Source organism: Zonotrichia leucophrys, chromosome Z (assembly GCF_028769735.1).
Source record: "Zonotrichia leucophrys gambelii isolate GWCS_2022_RI chromosome Z, RI_Zleu_2.0, whole genome shotgun sequence".
Lineage (NCBI taxonomy): Eukaryota > Metazoa > Chordata > Aves > Passeriformes > Passerellidae > Zonotrichia > Zonotrichia leucophrys.
Genome location: NC_088200.1, coordinates 75,171,686 through 75,196,307, shown reverse-complemented (window position 1 = coordinate 75,196,307; position 24,622 = coordinate 75,171,686). Strand labels below are relative to the sequence as shown.

The 24,622-nt window shown below is 41.8% G+C and overlaps 1 protein-coding gene across 1 annotated transcript in view; it reads left to right on the top strand.

The window, feature by feature from the left end:
* The window catches only part of MSH3 (mutS homolog 3), a 75,791-nt gene that overhangs the window by 27,824 nt on the left and 23,345 nt on the right, over positions 1 to 24,622 (top strand). The window contains exons 10-15 of the mRNA XM_064736810.1: positions 6,678 to 6,810; positions 15,305 to 15,492; positions 17,962 to 18,130; positions 20,608 to 20,672; positions 22,604 to 22,720; positions 23,937 to 24,044. Of these exons, the coding sequence (XP_064592880.1) occupies positions 6,678 to 6,810; positions 15,305 to 15,492; positions 17,962 to 18,130; positions 20,608 to 20,672; positions 22,604 to 22,720; positions 23,937 to 24,044 (780 nt within the window). The remainder of the gene's footprint in view (positions 1 to 6,677; positions 6,811 to 15,304; positions 15,493 to 17,961; positions 18,131 to 20,607; positions 20,673 to 22,603; positions 22,721 to 23,936; positions 24,045 to 24,622) is intronic.

The following is a 24,622-nucleotide window of genomic DNA, read 5'->3' as shown; positions in this document are numbered from 1 at the left end:
TGTAGAAGTGTTATCTCACCTCTGAAATCCAAGTTCCATGGAGTGCCCTTCTCACCTGGTGTCTGTAGGTGGAAGAGAAGGAGATGATGGCCTGGAGCATCTGTGGGTGAGGGAAAGGGGTTCAGCAGGAAAGGGGCCAGAGCAGCCAGGGTGGAAGTGAGAATGAGGATTTATAGTTTAAAGCAGAGACACATTGAACTAAGTAGAGGAAAGTTTAGAGTTTTAGAGTTTAAGATATAGAAAAAATAAAAGTGCTCACAGAGGTAAACAAGAAGTTCAGGACGCAGCACTTTAGGTTTGTGTGCCATTGACATGATTGGCTAAGAAAATGTGCACTGTAGTATGGGTCCATAGGACAAAATATTTAAGAATTGGGTCAAAAACATAAATATCCTTGTTGGCAGTGTTTTATTGGTTTAAGAAATCCTTCAAAGGTCTTGTAACTAAGGGTCTTGTGACCTTCTGAGCCATGTGGTGAGGATGTGAGCTGAACTCACCCTTCCTGCCCATGTAAAAGATAGAAAAAATAAACCACATCAAGATAAACGATTCAAAGATTCCATCTCAAATTCTTTCCAAAACTCCCCACAAGTGAATTATCACAGTGCCACAGTTACAAATAATTTCTTTCCTAGTGGGAAATAGATCTCAGAGCCCTTGAGGCTGATGTCAAAGTCACTGCTTCTTCAGTGCCTACATGAGGAGGACAAATGTAAGGTTCACATGGGCCTGGCTGAGCAAAGCTGGCTCTGGTTTTAATCTCTTGTTGTGCTGTTTATTTTGGATGTTGTCCTGTATGTCCAGTGACCCACAAGTGCCTGGATTGTATTTCTTTAATATTCTTTTGTCTCTGTTGGATTTTTGGTGTTATGTGTGATGTGCCTACATTTATCTGTAGCCAAGATCACCTGATCTTTTTTTACTTAAAGCTGATGTTTAAGAAAGGAGAAAAGGAGTAAGTTGTCAAGAAAGGAGAAAATTGTATCTGTTTAGACAGTTGCCAAAAACATGTCAACCTTTGCTTTTTGCTTCAGAGAAACGAAAATTTTAATGACTTCTCAAGAGCTGTATTTCCATTTTTTCCCAGGGATTCCAGCATACTTTGTCCCCTGTTTCTTCTAGTTCTGGACAAGATGATGCTTTTGTGATACTAAAGCCTTGTAGGATGGTACTGATAATTATTGTTAGTGTGAATATGCTTTGTCCACAGGAGCTCAGAATGACTGGCAGTGTAGCAAATTCAGAACTGCAGAGTTCAGGACTACAGACAGTTCCTTGTCTCCTCCTGAAGAAGAGGAGCTGTAAATTGGCATTACTGATGCAGCATGACTTGCTTGGAGGATATAAACTGTGGAACTGGGAAGAGGACGGTCCCTTTGCAGTGAGATAGGCAATGACATGTGTTTTGTAATATAAAATAATGTCTTGTTCTGCGTTTTCTCACTTTGAATGTACTGAGTGCTGCTTTATTTATACTTCTGTACACAAAGTATAATTCTAAAGGAAAGTCTTTCAAGTTTGACTTTGTCCTTGTTCTCGTCATTAAAGTATAAGGGCAGTAAAACTAAGTGTCTAAATGACCTTGTCCCATCTTATTTTGGAGTTAAACTGGTTCCCATTTGATACCATCTTCATCCACAGCAGGATTAGAAGATATATTTTTTTCCCCAGCAGTTATTTATGAATAAAATCCACTGATCCTACAGCAGGGCTAAATTTTCTTCCTAAGAATAACAATTTTATAGAATCAGTGCCAGTATAAAATGCAGGTTACAGCATATGCCTGAGATCTCAAAATTGTTGTAGGAAAGAAAAAGATTGCAGCATCATCACTTGTATTGATTCATTTTTGCTTAGCTGTGTTTTGGTCCCTTTGCTGTGTCTAATTCCTTATAAATGGAGCAATCAGGCATTCATTCATGTTGGCTAAAGTAGCTAATTGTTCCCTTTTTAGGCACAAATCGCTGAAATACGTTGTGTATGAACATGAACAAAAGTGTTTGATTGCCATTTGCATATTTTGGACATTCTTTTAACAGATGTGAAGTTAAAGTTTAGGGTGCTTGTGTACTGCTGCTCAGTATTTGAGATCCGTTCAGGGAGGTGGTCCTCTCCTCTTGGACCTCTCTGGAGACATCAGGACTTTTGGGAGTAAATCACTTAAAAAACAAGAGAACAGATCCAGAAGGATTCTTAATTTTTTTTAGGTTTCACTTAGATTTCACTGTACTATTTATAACTACTCTTGTTTGTGCTATTTCCTTGGTGCTGATGGGTAAAATTCCAGCGGTCACACCAAAATTTAACAAATTTAACCCATAACTGAGCCAGCTTCTAGATCAGCCAGCACTTAGGCAAAAAGGCAGAGGTAAGGGGGGCATCCAGAGCAGCCAGGATGGGCAGGGGCTCGTGGTGAAGGGAAGGATGGAGGGTCCACAGGAGGGCACAAATCTTCATTAGTAGTTAGGAATCTTCATGAGTAATCTTCTGTGGTGGTGCTCACAGGGGTCCCAGGGTGAGGGGAGAGACGAGGACCTGACTCCACGTTTCTGAAGGCTGATTTATTGTTTTATGGTATATATTACAGTAAAACTATACTAAAAGAATAGAAGAAAGGATTTCCTCAGAAGGCCAGCTAAGCTAAGAATAGAATAGTAAAGAAAGAATGATAACCAAGGTTTGTGGCTTGGGCCCTGTTTCCAAGCCAGCTGGCTGTGATTGGCCATTAATTAGAAACAACCACATGAGACCAATCACAGATGCACCTGTTGCATTCCACAGCAGCAGATAATCAATGTTTACATTTTGTTCCTGAGGCCTCTCAGCTTCTCAGGAGGAAAAATCCTAAGGAAAGGATTTTCATAAAAGATGTCTTTCATCCTTCAATGTCTAATTTCATTTATCAGCAAACCTGCAGTTTATTTGTAAAGGCAAATCTCTTTTTGCATTCATCAATCAGTGGAATCCTTCCCATGGTTTCTTTTCTCTCCCAGTGCTGGCTTTATCCACCAGCAGACCCACAGCTTGTCTGTAAAGGCAAATCCACCACTCCTCTCAGGAGGACATCCTGAGTTTAATTCTGCCTGGGCTATGGTGGCATTAATTGCCTGTGTGAAAGGGAGTGGTCTCAAGCAGGGGACACTCTGTGCCATTTTACATGGTCTTTAACTTAATCAGCTCATCCAAAGTCTTCCTTTGTCAGCCGTGGTCTGAGGGGAGGTCAGGAAAAGCCCCATAATACATGAGCGAGTAATTTAAATGGTACATTTTCATTCTTTGCCGTGCTGCAGTTAGGAGGCTGTTAGGCTTTGATTTAGATACCATAGCCCATGGAAAGCAATGTTTGCTGTTTCATACCCTTAATTGTGGGTTTTTAAGGGGTTGAGTTCCTGTGACTGACAGTTTTGTACATCAGTGGTGTCCTAGAATGGATTTAATAAGATAATCTTAATTATGTACACTGTTCTTGAATTATGTCCTTAGCATGATGAATGAATTCATACTGTGCACATTGAGCATAGATTAAGAGATTTCTGATAAATTTATTTATCTTGTATTTAAATAATACCTTACATTAATGAAAATGTCCTTGGTTCTTATACAGCAGTTACATTATCAATTTCACTTTATTTAAATGTAAAGATATATTATCACATCTAAAAAAGTCAGGTTTGTTTTGCTGCAGGAGAGACCAGCAGATCTCTGTTACCACACCAGCAAACCTGTTTAGGCTGCTCAGATGCTAATTCAGTGCAGTGCTTTCGTGTCTGCAGCCTTCTGCTTTGTCAAAATAATTTTTAGTTCAGGATTCAAACATCATCTTCGCATTTTCTAATTTTCTGTATTGTTCACTATTTGGCAGCAGAATAATGCAGGAGAGTATCTCATTATTTCACTTCAAGTAGTTCTTTTAAATGACTGCAATAACAATTCTGCAGTTAGATTTTGTTATGTTTAAATACACTGAAAAGTGATTTTAGTATTGTATTAATGATGCTATTCTTAGATGGAGGGTATGGCAGAAGTAAGAGTATTGCTTTTAGTCAACTGAATTATGTTACATTATTCCACAGAAGATTGCTTGGAAAATTGGATAAAGCTCAGATTGCTGACATGGTTTATACAGATGAGAAAGAACAGGCTAATATTGCACCTCAGTGCAGCATGAAGTAGTAGTAGCCAGTTCAGCTGGCTGTTGGGTTTCTTTGCATAATGTTAGATCCAGGTTTTCTGGTGGTGGAATTCTTTTCCAGTGCACTCAGGGATTGGCAGCCCCAAACTGTGCAGTGCAGAACAAATTCCTTCTGAGATGGCTTAGCAACTGGCCGGTGCAATGCATACATTTATACATTGGCGCTCGATAAAATGTTTGTTAATTTAAATATTTTTATATTAAATATATAAATATTTGACATTTAAAAACATACTTTGAAATTCATCATCTGTTTTTATGGTATCTCATTCCAGTCCTTCCTTCCTGATGGGTACATGGTGTTTTAGACAATTGTGAGCTGTACTTTCTGAATTTTGAAATAGGAATCCCACTGCGTTTTCTTTACAGGTGGAGAAAAAGGGGTCACTTGGTACTGAAAGCCATTTTCCTGACCCTTTCTTATTTGTGGGATTAAAGCAGAAAACCTGTGTGGATGCTTAGTTTTGGATTACTGGAGCTCCACTAACACAGCCATATGTGAGGATGATTAAAGTGCAGATTAAGCTTTGGAGGGAGGAGTTTTTCAAATATCTGCATCTATTTTACATATTACTGCCAGTTTCCAATTGGCCACATAATAATGCTGTTTGGCCACAGTAATAGTGCTGTTTAAAGTAACTAACAGAGTTCTGCTGCTTACAGTGCCTTTAATAATGAAAAATAAAGGTTTTTATCTTCTTTAAGGTACATATGTGTATAATTTAATATATATACACATATTTACATATATACATACGTGTATAAATTTATTTCAGTACTCCCTCATGTGGAGGGGAGGTGTTCCAGGGTTTCACTTACAGCACACACCAGTAATTCTCCATGAAGATGGGATTGTGGGTGGTGACACTGAGCCCTCAGAACATCACTGCAGTGTCACCATGGTACTTTCTGGAAAATCCTCTTTGCCCAGCATCTTCTCCTGGGAAGCTGAGAGGCCTCAGAAAGAATGAAAACAATAATTATCTGTTAATTGTAATTGTATCGTTAATTGCTTTGGAATGTGGTCTGGACACTGTTTACCAACAGGTGCATCTTTGATTGGTTTCATGTGAATTGTTTTTAATCAATGACCAATCACAGCCAGCTGTGTCGGACGCTCTGAGTCAGTCACGAGCTTTCATTATCATTCTTGTTAAGCATCTGATGTATCCTTTCTCTTTTTCTTTAATATAGGAATAGAATAGAATAGAATAGAATAGAATAGAATAGAATAGAATAGAATAGAATAGAATAAAATAATAAATCAGCCTTCTGAGGACATGAAGTCAGATTCCCATCTCCCACCTCATCCTGGGGACCCCACACCACCACAGTGCAGCTGTTTGGTGGCATTGTGTGCTCAGGGTGTTCCGTGGCTCTGCCCTGCTCAGGTTCCTCCCTGTGACCCTGCTTCCAAGGTGCCTGGCTGCCCACGGGAATGGGGGAGATCTGTCAAATGTACTGTTAGATTTGTGTTTAGCCGAGTGCACACCCAGGCATGATTTCCCCTTTCACATGAAGTGCAATAAAATTTCAAGGACTCTTGAGATTCAGCTGTCTTCAGGGCCAGAGGCCTCTGGCTGCTGGACTGTTGTAATGTCTGCAGCCTCTGGAGGTGCCTGATTTCTTTGATTTCCTCATGGACACTATTTATGAGCAGCCACGCTGGCAACTGGCCTGAAACCTCTGCAGTAAAAGACACGGGCATGCAGGCAAGTCTTCCAAAAATGTTAAGTTTGGATTGCATCCTTAGTTCCCATCCCTCTGTGCTGGCTGAGCTCTGAGCATCTCACTGGTCCCTGGGAATGTGAGCTGGGCTGCTTTTGGACACACTTGTCTGGGATGTGGAGTGTGTGCATCAAAGCACTGATTTCTCCTTGGACTGCCTGGGTGGGTGGGCTTTGGGTACACCCATGGACCCCCACTCTCAGTACCTCCCTAGGAAGCAGCAGGAAGGCAATTTGTTTGCATAGAAAGCAGAAATGGAGTTACCTCTGCAACCTGCAGCCAGTTCATGGATATGTTGGAAGGATAGAGAGGAGAAAACTCTCTGAAAACTTGGGTGAAACTTGGTGGTAATTGTCCATTTCTGCTGCCCTTTGCTTTTAACAAAATGATTGTAAGGAGCCTGCCAAGAGCTATGGGATCACCTCTTCTCATTAAAAAAGTGTTACCTCACTTCAGGAGGATGTTTCTGTGAATTCAGTCCTGAAATAGGGAGATAAACGTTACAGGTTTTAGCAAAAAGAAAAAAGGTAGAAAAAAACCAATGCAGTGCTGATCCAGGTATTTACCAGTCGCTGGTCAGGAGCAGACAGGGGGGCAAAATGGTGAGGTTGTAGTTTCTTCTGCTACTCATGAGGATGTGGCATTAGTCAAAGATTGGAACAAAGCAACCCAAAACAAACCACAGGAAAACGTTCGCTGCCTCCCCTTTCCCCTCAGAGAAACACAAGTTTTAATTATTGATCTTCTTCTTTTGCAGTGAAATAAATGCCCGGCTTGATGCTGTGTCTGAAATTCTGCTGTCAGAATCCAGCGTGTTTGGTCAGATTCAAAATCTTCTTTGTAAGCTGCCAGATTTAGAGAGAGGCCTCTGCAGTGTTTTCCACAAGAAGGTACACCCATCATTACACTAATTGATTATTTTCTGAACAGCATCATTCTGTCTTGGTGTGCTTCCATTGGTTTGCATGTTTGTTTAAAAATGTTTTCTGCTTAGCAGGACTGAGGCTGACCTATTAAAGGGACGTGGGTTTATAAAAATCAGATGTGGTGAAATTTTGCTTTGTGATCAGCAATGTGCTGATAGAAGAAATGTCCGGGTAGGGTTCTGAAGCACATGCTTTGGACTGCTAATGATAAGAGGCAAACACGTGCTGTACTCATGATTTAGTGTCTGGATTCAGGGAGGAGGGATGGTGCAATAGACCCTTCTGCCTTGAGCTGTAGTTTGCCTCTTAAACCAAAGCTTTGCATTCCATATGCTTCTGTAAAATCAGACGTGCAAGTGCAACCACTTGGCTGCTGCTAGCTGTTTGCAAATGAATGTTGGTTTGCTTGCACATTCTCCAGTTTGGACCTCAGGTCCACATTTTAATAAGAGTCACTTATGAGAGATGTGACACTGACAATTCTTAGTTGAAGCACATTAATGTGCCAATGGCACCTGTGGAGTACATCATGTTCTTTCATTTCACTGCTCTACTTAGAGGTTTTGACAGGTTTTTTTCCAATAAAGGAATAGGTGGGTAGAATGAGAGCAAAGTTGAAATTTTTTTGGATGGTACAGAATAATGTTTTCCTGTGTATGAAAAACTGAAACCCAGTTTTTATACAATTTTCCAAGCCCTTCAGTGTTTGGCTCTTGGAAGGGCTTGTGTGTTTCAGGGAATGGATACAGAGGTCCAGCCATAACAAAGGTTGTGAAAAGAGGAGTGTGCACCACTTTACCCATCCTCTGGAGTGTACCACATTCACATGATAAAATTGTTGGGTTTCTTTGTCCAAACAATTGCCCAAGAATGACATAATTCACTTTTTAATGGTTTAACTCATTTCAGGTTTCATACACAGTACTGTTTCTAGGAATACATCTGCATTTCACAATATCCTGGAACTGCTCTGCTGCTGCCCTGTGGGGTTTTTGCTTTGGTTTGGTTTTGTTTTATTTTCTGTAGGTACTTATTTCTTCAGATGTCCCTCCCTGCTGTAGAGCTGCTAGCCTTTTTCAGCTTTTAGCTCACTTTTAGGTGGAGCCGTCCAGAGACCCTGGATTGTCGTGTGGTTTTTGGGATGAGGTGACAATGCAGATTGTCTCAACAACAGCCACTGCAGCATGAAGATGGGTTTAGTGAGTCAGATGTTGGAAAGAAGCTGCAGGAGAGGAGAAATGCTCCAGCTGACTCCCTAAGAAGGGTAAATGATGGGGGAAAGCTCTGAGAACCCACTTGTAATGTGATGGATTTGCTTCCCCTGGTAAAAGCCTGGGTTGTGCAGGGCACTCTGGAGAGCACCTGAAGCACTGAATACCTGTAAGGCTTTGAGGAGATGGCAGTGTCCCTGAGAGACAGGGTGTGTTTCCAGTAAAGAATCAAAAGCAAACTCTGGGGAGCTGATTCTGAAGCATAGCTGATGAATGTGGAGCCTGAAGAGAGGTCCCAGCAAAGCAGATATGTATCCAAGAACATGGAGTGACTGGGTTTCATGGATTTTTTTGTGTTTCCCCCCAGAGAATGCTGCCATTTCACTTTCTAATACAGAACCCTTTCCAGCTCTGTTAATTCCAGATGTTCCACATGCTCAAAGTGGTGTTCAGTAACATTTCATTCTATTAAGGGATTCCAGACTCCGAATGGAGCACTCTCATGGCTTCACTGAAGGAATGTGCTCGTTAGTTCAGTGTCAGCTGCAGGAAAAATAGGTGAATGTGACAAGCATTTCCTCCTCCAGGCCCTTTATAGTTCAGTGAAGTCATTATTTGAGGAGGCGTGCTGTACAAGGAGACTCTGAGGTGTCCAGAGATGGCTGGGGTGTCTCAGTCATGTCAAACATTCTTTGGAATGTTTTTTACATTCAGGTTAGCCACTGCAGGAATTGTGTTGTGCACAGGCCTGTGCACCAGTAACCTCTGGAGAAGACAGAAGGTAGTGAAGGCAGAACAATGGTCTGCAAGGCAAAGCATCCTGATGGGAACTCTTGTGGTCAAGGACATCACTGTCTGTTCTCCTGGTCTCAATTACTCCTTTTTTTTTTTTTATTTGAAAGCCTGCTAATAAGTCATATCTGATGGCATAATTCAAGCTGGGAATTGTTAACCTGGCCCTTCACGAGTTCCCATTGCCTCAAACCACCAAATCCAGAATCTCCAAACCACCAGAACCAATCGACTGTTTCTGACTTATCCCAGGTACATCCACTCTGGAATTAGAAGAGTGTTTTTACAGTGGGAATTAGGTCTTGCCTGGGGGGTTGCAGTTCAGCTGTGGTTTTATCCCAGCCTGGAAGAGGACTGAGGGAGTGGTTAAGGAGGCAAGAGCAATGTTGCAGTTGCCATGGAGGGAGGAGTTGCTCCACAAGGACTGGTTGGTGTTCTCACTTTGTGCAGGTCCAGCAGTTGACACCTCGCCAGGCAGGAATGCTCTCCACTCCCCACTTTCCTCTCTGTGGGAAAAGAAGGGTGGCTGGAGATGGAATGGGTGAGCACTTCTGGGCAGCACTGCAGAGGAATCTGAGAGACAGGGAATTTTGAATTTTGACATTGAGTTTTGTCTCAGCTGGTGCGGAATCACCTTAGTGGCAGAGGTGGTGCTTGGAGGAGAATCACCAAATCACCCAGCACAGTTTGCACCACAGGCACTTCCTTCTGGCATCAGTGGGAGATGCAAATGGCAGGACCCTCCTTTTTTTGCCTCAGTTAAAGTGGAGACTTTTATTGCCTTGGAGTGTGGCAGAAGAGGGTCAGTGACCGATGTTTGAGCAGGTTTTACAACCAGTACAGAGTAAACATGCCATTTGCACTTTTAGAAGTGTGTCCTGCAGGGCCAACCTGATGTTTCTTGCTGTTTTCATGCCTGTGTTTTCACTGTGCTTCAGAAGATAAATATTTACACAGGCTCAACCCATAAGTGTTTATCTTATTTGTACCCTTCACTCAACAAACATTTTTTTCTGACTAAAGCACAGTCACCAAAGGAATTATCATAACAATTGGCCATTAGATGTACAAAACAGATTAAAGGGGAGCTGTTTACCTAAGGAGGGAGAGCAATAATCAAACCTTACTGTGGTATTTTCAGGATCCCCCGTGGCAGGAAGGAAATGATGAATCTGACTCCATGTTCTTAGAAGGCTAATTTATTATTTTATGGTACTATATTATATTAAAGAATGCTATACTAAACTATACAAAAGAATACAGAAAGGACACTTACGGAAGGCTTAACAAGATAATAATGAGAACTTGTGACTCTCCAGAGTCCAACACAGCTGGACTGTGATTGGTCATTAAGTTAAAACAACTCAGCAGAATCCAATGAAACAATCACCTGTTGGATAAACAATCTCCAAACACATTCCAAAGCAGCAGAACACAGGAGAAGCAAATGAAATAATTGTTTTCCTTTTTCTCTGAGGCTTCTCAGCTTCCCAGGAGAAGAAATCCTGGACAAGGGGAATTTTCCAGAAAATATGACAGTGACATGACTTCAGCTTAAACATACCTTGAATTTTTACTTTTTCTTACTATGGCTATATCATGCACATCTTGCTTATACTACACTTTTAATCTTTTAAAGAGTCTGCATCACAGATATTTTTGGGTTTGCAGTGCTAAATGCTGATTTGAGCAAACTGTTCTCCGTTAAGCTGATTAATATAAAGTCATAACAAGGGGACTTAATAATCTTAAAATTAAATACCTCATTTCTCCCAAACCAAACTCTGCTCCCTGCGCTAAAGAGATAAAGGTGGGAATTACAATTTAAAGGAGTGATAAATGTATAGTGCATTTAGACACCCATATTTTTTTAAAATTTGAAATGCTTTTAACTTGGAGTTAAAAGTGGTTAGTGGCTGCTGGCTGTGGGTCTCTGTTGGAAACAATTTCAGTAATGCAAACAGGGCTGAATTGCTGTCAGTGTTGCTGAGAGGGTGTTAGATCTCTGTGATCTTTCCTGCATCCATTTTCAGGACAGTTTGATAAACTGCTGGTTGAAACTATTGTTTGGCATCACTGTCAACTCTGAGGTTATTTCTCCAGTGCCAGAGAAGTTATGGCTATCATTGCTGTCCTCTCAAAAGCAGGCTTCAAAAATAGCATTGGATCAGTTCGTGAGAATCTTTTGTGAATTCAAGACAGTCAATCCTGCTTCATGTAAGCAATTTTTACTGTATTTTAAAGCTTCTAATTTATAACACAGTGTGTATCTTTGGGAGGTTACCTTGGATTTGAATGGAATCAGTGCCACTGCAATGGGGCCCAGATTGTCAGAGTTATTTGAATGTGTCTGTTCCAAGTTGTCTGTTTGCTTAGTGATTGATTTCTGCAGGGGAGACATTAAATTTTACATGCAAAGTCCTGCAGAGCTCCTAGCATGGAGCCAGGGGGAACAGGGACACTGAATAAGCACAGAAGAGCTGTGTTCACCCCATTCTTGGGAACACTGTTCAACAGGGCAGTTTGCAGTAAATTATGGTGAATTTCCCTTTCTCTAAAGGTCTGTAGTCACAGAATCAAATGGATTTTAACTCATTGGGTGACTCCTACAGTGTCCTGTGGGCCTTCAGAGTTGCTGTGAGGAACTTGAGAGTGTTTACTAAGCATCTTCTGACAAACCTCATAACTTTAAGGGTTGTTTTAGGTACCTTGAAATGCAGCTTTCTCCTCTTAGTGAAGCCTGAGCTTCAGCAGCCTCACCAGCTGTCTTGGTTTGGAAAGACAGGAGTCTGCTAAGGAAGGCAGGAGCCTGCCCTGAAATGGAGACTGTAAACCCTCCCCACCCCTCCCAATCGCTATAATTTTAAATTAAGGGGCTCTCAGGCAAAAATATGGGAGCAGGAAATACCAGTTCTTTTATAGGAAAAAAAGGAAACAAGTAAAAGGATAAAATGAACAATGCAGTACACTAGAACAACACTGCCAGAGTCAGAACCCAACCTGACACCCTGTGGGTCAGGGTGTTGGTGGCAGTCCCATTGGAATTGTGGCTCAGCCCTCCTGCAGTGTCAGGGGTGGTTCTGCTGGAGCAGGGGGATCTGTAGAGAAGGATGTATTCTTCCTCTGAAGATCCAGTGGGAGGAGAGACAGCTGCTGTTCCTCTGGGGAATCCCGTGGAGAAAGCCGTGCTGGTGTCTCAAAAACCTCTGGATTATATCTGGGTAGCAATGCTTGGCTCCTCCCCCTGGGTTATATCTGGGTAGCAATGCTTGGCTCCTCCCCCTGGGTTATATCTGGGTAGCAATGCTTGGCTCCTCCCTCTGGATTATATCTGGGTAGGAATGCTTGGCTCCTCCCTCTGGGTTATATCTGGGTAGGAATGCTTGGCTCCTCCCTCTGGGTTATATCTGGGCAGGAATGCTTGGCTCCTCCCTCTGGGTTATATCTGGGTAGCAATGCTTGGCTCCTCCCCTGGGTTATATCTGGGTATCAATGCTTGGCTCCTCCCTCTGGATTATATCTGGGTAGCAATGCTTGGCTCCTCCCTCTGGATTATATCTGGGTAGCAATGCTTGGCTCCTCCCCCTGGGTTATATCTGGGCAGCAATGCTTGGCTCCTCCCCCTGGATTATATCTGGGCAGCAATGCTTGGCCCCTCCCCCTGGGTTATATCTGGGTAGCAATGCTTGGCTCCTCCCCCTGGGTTATATCTGGGCAGGAATGCTTGGCTCCTCCCTCTGGGTTATATCTGGGCAGCAATGCTTGGCTCCTCCCTCTGGGTTATATCTGGGCAGCAATGCTTGGCTCCTCCCTCTGGGTTATATCTGGGTAGCAATGCTTGGCTCCTCCCCCTGGGTTATATCTGGGTAGCAATGCTTGGCTCCTCCCTCTGGGTTATATCTGGGTAGCAATGCTTGGCTCCTCCCCCTGGGTTATATCTGGGCAGCAATGCTTGACTCCTCCCTCTGGGTTATATCTGGGTAGGAATGCTTGGCTCCTCCCCTGGGCTCACATCTCCCAATGGGATGTTATCGTTCTTATCAGCCATGCAGTGACATTCAATAGCTGTTATCAGCAATGTCCCCTCCCGAGGGAGGTGTGAATGTGGTCACTCAAAGAGAGAGATAAGGCAAACTGCCCACCTGACAAAGGTAATCTGCCATACAGTTGGTAATTTAAAATATCTTGCATTGCAATCTTCAACACCAGCCTTGTTGCAGACACCTCAGCCAGATGTTCTCACCAACATCTGCCTTTCCCAACACTCCTACAGGTGTGCACTGATCAGGGCCCTTCATTTCCTCCTTTAAAAAAAGAACAACTGCAGTCCCCACCCTGATGGGCTCCCCTGAGGATCTGATGCATTTCTGGGTGTGCACATCTGCTCATTCTCGCGTGCTGTGCATCACCCTGCTGCCTGCAGGGACCTCCTGGGCACACTCTGGAGAAGCCTGGCAGGATTTGATCCCTCATCCTCATGGGTGTGCATGGGGATGGTGATGCACTCAGGCAGAAAGTGTTTTATTTGATTTGGAGTCCAAGCTGGGATTTATCATTTGTGTACAGGTTCAGGCCTTTCCTCTGTGCTTTGACTTCAAACATCGTTGGTTGACATGTTTACCCCTTTATTATTTTGTTTAATTTTATTACAAGATAGAGGCAGTAAGTCCCAGATTATCAGAAAGATGATGATAAATTGCAGCCAGTGCAGAGGAGACCCAGTGTTTTCATGAGGAAGAATAATGGATCGTTGATGAAGCAAGACTAAAAGACCTTTTTATTTTTTTGTTAAATTGATGATTAAAGGAGAACATAAGGCTTATAGGTGTTTGAAGGGTGTTAACAGCAAAGAAACACTGCAGTTAGTGTAATGCAAAGGAGTACAACTGGAGATATTTGGAATAACTTAGTGGAAAGGAAAATTGTGCTGTCTGATAACACTTTTACATGATGATATTGTTGCATTATGGGTTAGTGGTAAGCACACAAATATATAGGCCTGAGAGCAGGGAAAAAGAAAATAACACAGAAAAACTGGAGCATTTGCGGGAAAACCTCCTAATGGGTGTCCTTTGTCCCACAGAACTCTGTGGTTCTGTGAAATAGAGGAGCTTAGGTTCTCCAGAAATATTCAGAGTGCAGTGTCTGTGGCCCTCCTCAATTCCTAAATGTGGTTAAATTGCATTTTGACTAATACTTGATTCTACATTTGGGTACAGACATTCCTTGGGAATAACTGCACTGTCATAAATGAGAGAATTGCCGTAGTTCTTGCCTTTGAGTGTGGGAAGGATGATAAAGAAAAATTTTCTTTAGGGAAGAAATTGAAAGACAAAGGATGACAAAATAAAATTGTAGATGTGTTCTATGAAATAGTGATTCACTGTAGCCTGCCTCTTCTGTGAGCAGTGTTGTGCTGGTCACCATACAGCCCTGTCCAGAAATTAAATTCTACATTGCTGTGATAGAAGAGAAAAAAAAAAAAAAAGTTGGAACAGTAAGATATGGCAGACAAAAGATATAGCAAAATATATTATATATCGTACTGCTTTCCTTGCCTCATCTCCCCAGGTGAGGAAAGTAAACTGGTTTTCTTTCAGTGTTGTCTGTTGACTGATGGGAGAATTTCAGAAGGCTAAAGGAGGAATGTCTATATCAATCAGTAAAATATGAAGAAATACCAGCCTACTTATTTATAGACAGCCTTTTCCAAACTTTCTGAGACTGGAATGTCCTGGGAGTGTGACTGGGTGCAGCGAGGTTTGGGAGCCCTGGTGCAGCACAAGTGCAAGCCCAGGGAGCACTGCAGGGCCAGCACTGCCCCTGGGGGCATGGGCATCGTGCAGGAGGGGTGGGACTGCCCAAAAAACCCTTCCTGAATAGCACTGCCCTGCCGGGGGCTATTTACAGACCACAAACAGGACAGGCTGCTGTGGAACTGCCTTGAGCTGTTTGATTTTCCAGCATCACTCTCAGTCCATGGCTATGGCAATGGAAGATGGCAGCAGCTCACATCCCAGGCAGCAGACACAGAACTCAATGTCACAACTCACTTTATGAGCTTTGTGACCAATCACACAAAGCAAAAGCACACTGACAGTATTTATATCTGTACAGTGTATATTCTATATTGACAGTAGTTCTGTCCAACCACTGTAAGCACAGGTACCTTTGGTTAAACAATGCTGGCTTATTTCAAATGCAATCCCTGCTTGTGAGCCTTCAAACACAATGCACAGAGCTCCATTATTGAGCTTTAACCTTCCTAATATCTTGCTAGATAAACTTTTCTGTAGCTTAGGGAGTTATTCTAGACAAGCATTAATACACAGACCATTGTTCTATTTGTTTATTTTGTTTATTTATTGTTGTTTATTTTTCCTTGAAAAAGCAGAAGAACCTGTAAGTGAAAATGCAATGGATTGTAATGATTCAGACATTCCTTCCCTTCTCAGTGCTCTACGCAGGAGTTCTTCTTGATAGTCAGCACCCTGTCTCGTCTGGACTTGGAAATTCAAGCTTTTGTCCCAGTCATACAGTCCCATGTGAGATCTCCTCTATTAAAAGATGCACTGTTGGAAATCCCAGACCTTCTCTCCCCAGTAAAACAGTATTTAAAGATCCTTAATGAAGAAGCAGCCAAGTAAGTAGAGAAAATAACATGATTCTTCTGTGCCTCATAGCCTTTCTGAGTAAATGTGTTCAGTTATGCAAATTATGCCTCTTGGTTTAATACACCTCAGTTTTATGTTTTTATTTCATATTTATGTGGGTACAGTTCCTCTTGTAAAGTTAAACTACTCAAGGCAGGATTTTGCCTAGAGGGTGTCTGCCTCAGGGTGAATGAGTTTTGGAAAGTTTCTCACCTGTTTTGGGAGATGAATTTACAGGAAAATATGTTTTGCATTATGTTAATTGGTTTAACAGCTTTTTAATTAATTTTTTTTTTAAGAGGAGCTACTCCTTTTGAAGAGAGGCTTGACCTTCAGCAAAGGGGCAGCTCTGCTGTCAGCAATATGCTTTCCACTGTTTTTGTGAGAATTCATCAAAGCTGTCTGCACTTTTTTGTCTTGTTTATGTCCACTGTTGGTCCATGAGGAAAAAAAGACAGAGGAGGAAGATGCTGGGTTGGAATTAATACACATTAAATTGGAGAATACCCCTGAATAATTTGCTGTGTACTGTTTGTTCTGAAGCCCTGCTGCCTCCACTGTCATCCCTGGATTCTCTGCTGAGGTTGTGGCAGAAAGTTTAGTGTGTTGTTATATGGGGGCAGCACAGTCTTAACTTTTACACTGAGAACAGACTAAAAAAAAAAAATTCACTTTATTTATAAAACACCTTTTATCTTTTCCAAACTGAGATTGAAAAATAAATCTGAGAATCAAAGCCTAGAACTTTATTTTATTTGCTTCTGATTTAGAGGTGGACCCAAGGAGTTTAAATTTAGAAGCTGAGAGGGGCAGAAGGATTTCCTCTGCCCAATGGCAAGGTGGGATTATGAGATTTCTGCTGATGCCTGGTGCCCAATTATAGTTGTGACAGTTTGTGCCAAAACAGACTGTAACTAAATCATATCAAGCTAAATTACACCAGATTTAGTGTAGGTAGTTTCAAAACATGGGATGTTTTCTTCTGTCACTGTACTAACAATGGCTAGAATAGTATACAAGATATAAATGATCTGTAGAATGGGTATATTGTATTTACATTTATTCAGAATGATTAAGCCAATTTACTTTCTGGCTTTTATATATCTCAAATGTGTGTGGTAGTATTATTTTTACTCAAAACCATTTCTTTCATCAAAGTCTTGGCTTCTGCTCACATCCGTCCATGCACACGCACAGTTGAGCACAGACTACATCACATGTTATTTTTGTTATGAGGTGTGGATAGGATCCTGTAATTGTTCTGAAAAGTATCCCTTTCTCCAGGTTTTGGGTTTTTTTAGCAAGGAGATTAAGATTTTGGGATTTGTATTTTTGAAACTGTCAACATTACAATTTTTTGTAGCCATCACATAGCAGTGACAGTCTTCACAATCAGCTGCTGGCTACTAGGGATCTTTTTTTTTTTTTTTTTTTGCCTTGCATTCCCATGAAAACTAGTCTAATTAGCACGAATCCGTTTCTAAAAATTAGTATTGTACTTTAAAATGGCATCTTCACTGTCACTTATGTAATCCCAGTGAGGAAGGAGTGCACAGCCCAAGCTCAGCTCTGTGCTGCCTGCCTTGCCACTGGCTCCAGCTGTAGCTCCATTTGCAGGCCAAGGGGCAGTGGAGTAAGTAGAATATTAGATTTTTTTTTATTGCTTCCATGTTGTAGTACTTTCAGTTGGATAATTACTTGCTCCCCACATATTAGTTTTCAAGGTAATTATATAATTAACTTGCAGAGTTCTGTATTGGCTCTAGAATGCAAAGTTATATTGCAATTAACTTAGGGCTGATCACAGTGCTTTTTTATTGTTTGCCTGATACTAACTAGGGCAAGTTAAATTTTTTTGTTATTTTTGTTGACAGCTGTAATTTTAATTGCTAGTTCAGCTTCCCAGTTTTAACCATTTGAATGGCATTGCTTGTTTCAGGTTTCAACCCTGACCTGAGCTAGTGCTGCCAAAACAGTTCTGTCATTTTTTCTGGCACTGCAATTAGAAAAGGGCATTGTTTTGCATGTGCTTACAAGTATTCTGGGTAATCTTTTCTGGACAAAAGAAGGAAGCTGCTCTGGGAAAGTACTGATGGCATTCTGCTTCCATGAGGGCCTTGAGGGGGGGATTTTTCCATGCAATCCTTACAAAAATGTGCCCAAATTTGGCCAGATTCTAAATGCGTTTAAAATCTGTTTTCGTGGCGTGCAGAAATCACCTGAAATTTCATGTTTAACTGCAGCACAGGTGTTGTCAGCAGTTGGGGTGCCTTTCTGCTCCTGTCCTGAGCACAGCATCTTTCAGCAAATGGGCTCTGCTATGACCAAGCACTCGAAAATCTGTACTCAGAAGGGAATTGAGCCAGTGTTCCAACAAACAAAATAAGGATGCAGCTGGTAGAACTGAGGCACATCCCTCCCTTTTTACCATTATTTTACCTTGCATTTCTTACGGGTAGGACTGGAGATAAAACCCAGTTGTTCAAGGACCTGACAGACTTCCCTGCCATCCGAAAGAAGAAGGAGGAGATCCAGGACGTGCTTTCTAAAATCCAATTGCATCTGCCGGATATTCGTAAACAGATTAAGAACCCTTCTGCAGAGTATGTTGCAGTTTCGGGTCAAGAGGTACTGTGGGGTTTATTATGTATGACTGTACCCATCCTTGCCTGGAAAATAGCTTAAAAGCGGGACCTAGCTGGAACTCTGTTCCCTGAGTGTGGTGCTTCATCAGGGCATTTGACTATAATCTTTTGTATAACTTTGAAGAGCAGCTTTCTTGCCGTGTGACTCCTTTATTTGTTAAGTCAATCACTTCAGTGACTATAATAGAAGCACATTAGTGCAGTTGAATTTGGTTCAGTAATGCTTTGCTTTTCTGTCTGTGTAAAAACACATACTTCCAAGGTTAATTGTATGGCTATTAAGTACTGGAATACTCTCAGAGAACCAGGAAGCACAGCATTTGGTTAATTTGAAGAATGGTGAAAGGATTTCTGAGTACTGAGTCAGACTGTAATTTGAAAGATGGGAGAGGAGAGGGAACAGCATTAAAGAGTGATAAGTGTTGTTTTAGTTCCAGTTCTCAGAAATGGTGTTCTGGACTGGAACTTTTCCTCGTGGATGCTGCACGAGTGTGGGCAGGATGTGATCCAGCCCGCTGAGAGGTTCCGTGGTGAAAAACAGACACAGCAGCCCCTGCCACGTTTGTGGGGAAACTGAAAGGAGCAGTCAGGTAGCACTGCTCAGCGTTCTCCTCTGGAACTGGGAGCAGGAAGCTGGGAAAAGCTCTGAAACAAAAAAACTGGGGAAAGAAAGGAGTTAGGAAACAGAATGAGCAGAAGAGAGGAGTGGGTGAGGACAGGGAGGGAAGGGGCTGGAATTGGCCTGTGGGGCACTTTGGAAGCTGAGAAAGATCCAAAAAGACACAGGAGGGAGGAAATAGACTCTGCTGAGAATGAGGGAAGGGATGAATTAGAGGCAGCAACCTTTGATAAGGACCTGATGTTGGACGTTCCTGTTGAGGGTGAAGCTGAGAACAGGAAACACACGGCCCAGGAGTTGGGTGGGCTGTCAGCACAGAGGCTGAAATCCTAAAGGAAAAGTGGAAAAGTGTGTTTGAGTATTGTCTGAGGCGGGGAAGAGCGGGATCTGAAAGGTTTCTCTCAGGGAAGCTGGGTTAATAGCTGCCATCTGTGAGAAGCAAAGGAAAAGAGAGGAGCTGATCAAAGAGAGGAGAGCATCAGAGGAGGTACTGAAAAGTGGTTCCACACTGCACACATTTGAGAGAGGAGCCTTTGCAGCAGGGCAGGAACCTCTGCAGACAGAGATAGGTCTGGGTGCCTTGATGAAAGGAGCTGCAGAGGCTGGGGATTGCTCTCATTTCATGACATCTGGTGTGAGTGTTCAACAGACACCAAAAGAGGCAGCAGAGGGGGGTCAGAGAATATGGTCAGTGGGAAAAAGAGAGATGCCAGAGGAGTAGAAGTAATTTAAACAAAGTTGTATTGGAGGAATAGAACACAGGACTAGAATAGGAATTTATTTGATTTGAGCTCTTTCTTCCTCAGATCTGTATGTTTTATTCTTCCTGTGTTCTTGTAACACCCTGATAGATGTGAAATTCAAATGCTCTTTCACTACAGAGAAAAACCTTGGAAGTGCTTTGGGTGAATTAACATTTAGTGCACCCTGTCCTTGCTCTATTCCTGTGTTAGGATTGTTATCCTTGTTTGTTCTTGGGGATGACTGCTGGCTCCTCTGGAAGTTTCTATCTAAATCCCATTAGCCACAATGGAGAAGCTTTGCCAGACATGGCTCCGGCATGTGGCAAATGTGGCCAGGTTCTGTGTTAACCTAATCTCTGCAGGAAATGTGTTTTCCAGCTGAATTCTGTGACGTGAGACTGCCTCAGCTCTCTGACACCCAGCACCTCAGGCAGTGGTTACAGAGATAACTGACATGAATCGTGTGAAACGAGCACACAGATCTCAGGATGGATGTGTGTCACAACCCCAGCTGCTTCTGGGCAGAGAAGAGCTTTCCCTCCTGGGCTGCTCCTTCTCTTCAGGCTCAGCATGGTTTTCTGTTGTATTTGCAGGGAATGTCCCAGCACAGGCAGGGAAGATGGATCTGGCTCCATGTTCTCAGAAGGCTGATTTATTGCTTTATAATATGATATTATATTAAAGAATACTATATTAACTATACTAAAGAATACAGAAAGGATACTTACAGAATGCTAAAAAGATAATAATGAAAACTCCTGACTCTCTCCAGAGTCCCGACACAGCTTGGCCCTGACTGGCCAAAGAGTGAAAACAACTCCCAGCAGAATCCAATGGAACAATCACCTGTGGGTAAACAATCTCCAAACACATTCCAAAGGGGCAAAACACAGGAGAAGCAAATGAGATAAGAATTGTTTTCCTTTTCTTTGAGCTTCTCAGCTTCCCAGGAGAGAAATCCTGGATGCAGGGATTTTTTCAGAGAATGTGAATGCCAGTTTTCCTCTGGTGCTTGCAGTTTCTGGATAAATGATGATTCTGTTTCCCTGGTCTTCCTGACTTCCCGTGGTGTGTAACATTACATTTCTGTTGTTTCAGTTTTTGATAGAAGTCAAGAATTCCCATAAATCATCTGTGCCATCTGACTGGGTGATGGTTAGTAGGTACGTAAAATGTCTTTGAGGTTTGGTTCTGTTTTAATTTAGAGGAAAAAAACAAGGTATTTTGGTATTACAATTCATTACATGCCTAATTCCCATTGTCCCATGTGTTAAGGTTTGTTGGGGGTTTTTTAAGCTGAAAACCCAACCAAACTGTAAATCTATTGCTTAAAAGAAAAAAACCCAAACAAAACAGAGAAAAATTGATTTCTTACCACATTTGTTTTCACACAGTGCATCCTCAAAGCACAGAATTACTCATTCAATCCTTCAAGGTGCATGTGCTGGTGTCAGATCTATGGCCTTGATTCAGTTGTGTTTGTAGCTTGCACATGCAAATCTGTCATACAGTTTTGATTGCTCTTGTTTTATTCAGAAAGATTAAAGTAGCTGTGCCAACATCTTGGTAAATTCAGTGCATTTAAAATAAAATTTTATTTACTCATACAGACCAGTTCTTCTTGCTTTGGCACTTGTTCTAATGTAAGCTTGATTTTGGATAATTTTCCAGCAGGTGAAACAGAGATGGATTGATTTATGTAGTTGGCTTTTTTTTTTCTTTTCAGTAATTTGATTTATGATTTAAATTTATGGTTTGAATACCTGAAACTTAAAATGTCCATATAAATACTGAATTATCTACAAGCCCCAAAGTGTAATGTGTGAGCACAAACATCTCTCCCTAAGCTGAACTCTGTTGTGATGCTCTATTCAGTTATGCAAGAATTAACACTCAATTCTCTTTTAATTAAACTTCTTTTAATACTGAGAAGTGCACAGATCAGACAGAATTAACATGGTGAACAAATTACAGCTAATCTGGATTCTGTAAAAGAATGCCTGGATGTGCCAAATTGAGTCCTTAATAAAAACACACAAGTAAATAGCAAGTGAAAACTAGCAAGGCAATCTGTATTAGCCATGTGTATTTCAGGCCTATGATGGAGTTTTCCTCTTCACAGCGAATTTGTTTTTGTCTGGCTGGGTGTGTGTCAGCCAGCCATGCACTTGGGCAGCTGCTGCTGAGCAGTTTTGTGGAGAGTGTGCTCAGGGGTGATGATGGCACGCTGTGCAGAGCATTCCAGAACTTTCCGAGTGGGCAGCAGTGCCACTTCACTCCCAATGGAGGCCACTGCCTTCAGCACATGAAGGAAATGAGTCCAATTTGGCAATTTGGCATGTGGACGGTGCAGGTGATTGCTGGGTGTGGGAAACGCCAGTCATTTGTTTTTAAAATTTTAGAAGGGTAAAGTTTGTAAAATTTTAAAAGTTTAATAGTAATAAAATGGTTATTAAAATAGTAATACAATTGGAGTGATAATAATTGGACAGTTTGAATTAGGACAATGTGAGACAATAGAGACAAACAGTTACGGATGATCCAGGTACCTTTTCTGGGCAGCACAAGCCCGAAAAAGGCCCCACGTTAACAGAGGATTAACCCTTAAAAGCAACAGCCTGTTGCATATTCATGCACCTCATCCATGATGCATAAATTGCATTCAAACACAGGATTCTGTCTGGGCACTGTCAGCTGCTTCTGAATCCTAGCAGTGCCTTCCAGGTGGGAAGAAGTTAATTGCTTCTGATAGTGGGGCAATAAATTCTCTTTCTCTGAAAGATTCAGGTGTCCTGTGGCTGCTGTCTCACTGCAAGCCCTTTCTTTAAAAAAATTATCTTACATAGCACAGTTTCTATTTTAACATTATGTTATAACCTAAAACTACATTTAACACACTACTTAAGGGAATTGATACAGCATCACTTTCTACCGCGACACACACAATATTCATTTGAACATTAATGTGAATATTTGCAAAAAGCCAGACATAAAAGACGTGCATTTCTCACGCTGGGTGACCTCGATGCCAACGGGCTCTGTGTCCCTCTGTGTCCCTCTGTGTCCCTCTGTGTCCCTCTGTGTCCCCGTGCAGCACCAAAGCCGTGAGCCGCTTCCACTCGCCGCTGGTCACCGAGAGCTACAGGGTCCTGCAGCAGCTCCGTGAGCAGCTGGTGCTGCTCTGCACCTCGGGCTGGCTCTGCTTCCTGGAGTGAGTGTTCCCCTGTATTAATATTACACAGTAGTTTTATTGGTTTTTGTATGTTGTATGCTACCTTGACCATGAGAGTTTGTTAGAAGGTGGTGGGAGTTTCATTGTCCCTCACGTTTGGTGTGTGTGTTTGTCTGAGGGCAGAGTTTTCAGTGGGGTTATTTGCCTGTGTAGCCAAAGGATCTTCAAAATGGGAGTTTAAAAATACTTCCTGAACGCCTCTGATATTTTTTAGTTGCATGGATAGCAGAACTGCTGAAATTGTTCCTCCTGTCACGCAGTGATAGCTTGCAAGACCTTAGCAAGTCCCTGCTCAAATTGTCTCACTGGATTTGCTGCCCATTAGGAGCACAGAAATTCTGAAAACAGAGTAGAAACTGGAAAGTCATTCCAATTGACACTTCTCCAGTTGTGTTTCCTTTGCAGTGCTATAAAAGAGTTGTCTCCATGTTCACTTGCCTGTTCTCAGCAGTGCTGTAGGAGAGCAGCAGACAAAAAGGAAAGACCTGTGTGTAGGAAAGTGCTCTTCTTTCCCACCCCTCCATTTATTTATGTCTTTGTTTATTAAATTTTGCTCCCCTGCTGGTTTTATATTCCATATTGTAGCTTTGAGACTAGGAGGGAGGAAAAAAGAAATTCCAGAGGACTAAGAATGAACTCCACTGAAAACTCTGTTCTCCTGATAATGGCCTTATTGTGCTGGGGAAGCAGCACCATAAATTGAAAATGAATTCTTGAATTTTCCGTTGTAGATACCGTAATTCATTGAAATTTTAGACAACTCCTGTGTTCAGAGACTCTTAGTTTGGTTCTTCTTTGACTGTAACTTACAGCTGAATCAACAGCTGAGCCTGAATCAACAGCTGGATCCAGCTGCTGGTATTCTGTATAAATTCTGATAAATTGTGGCATTTTTGTACACCTCATTTAGGCAGCAGGGATCAACTGCTGACCCATTATCAGCTATCTAATGAATTTAATTGTGCCTGATTTTCTGTGCTTGAAAAATAATTCACTGTTAGAATGGGAGGTGAAGTCCACCGTGGTCCTCATGTTCTGTCTGATGCACTGCTGGGAGATTTGGATTCAGAGTGACTTAAAGAGCACAGGAGCCCTGTGAGGAGCTTGCATGGGGTGCATTTTGACAATCCTTTTGTGCTGGTGCGGAATTGTTTCTTTCCCTGTTTTTGTGTAACTTTTCCCCGTTCTGATGCAGCCGTTTCAGTGAACATTATCACCCCGTGTCTAAAGCCATTTGTCACCTAGCAACTGTGGACTGCCTGTTCTCATTGGCCCAGGTGGCCAAACAAGGAGACTACTGCAGGTAATCAATTTTTAATTTTTAATTTTTTTTTACGTGGGATTGCATACGGAATTATAAGAGCATACTTAAAATAAATTATGTTTTAATGTGTACGCCGTGATAAAAATCACTACTAAAATTGTTTACAGTAGTTTCAACTTAATCTGATTTTGCAGAGCAACACTTCTGGACTTAATGCAAATCTGTAAACATTGCAGTTCCAATTTGACATCCTAATGTTTGTTGTTTGACCTGAGTCTAGTAGGTTATATCTTACTTACACATAAATAAATGCTGGACTTTTTTAATGTCTTTCTGTAAAAAAATTATTGGTTTTTTATTCTCAGAGAGGTCTGATTTTATGCTATCTTTCTAATACCTTAGAGTCTGTGGTATCTGAGGTGTGTTTGAAAGGTGTATCTCAGGTAATTAATAGTAAATATTAGCTGTAGCTTGCAGAGCAGTGGTGATGCCTCAGCTGAGCTGCTGCTTCTGCCCCAGACCACAGACAGAAATCCACTTGCAAATACTTCTGCTTTGGTACATCATTAAAGATAATATTGATCACTTCTGGGCTCTTGGGATCTTGTGTGTCTCTC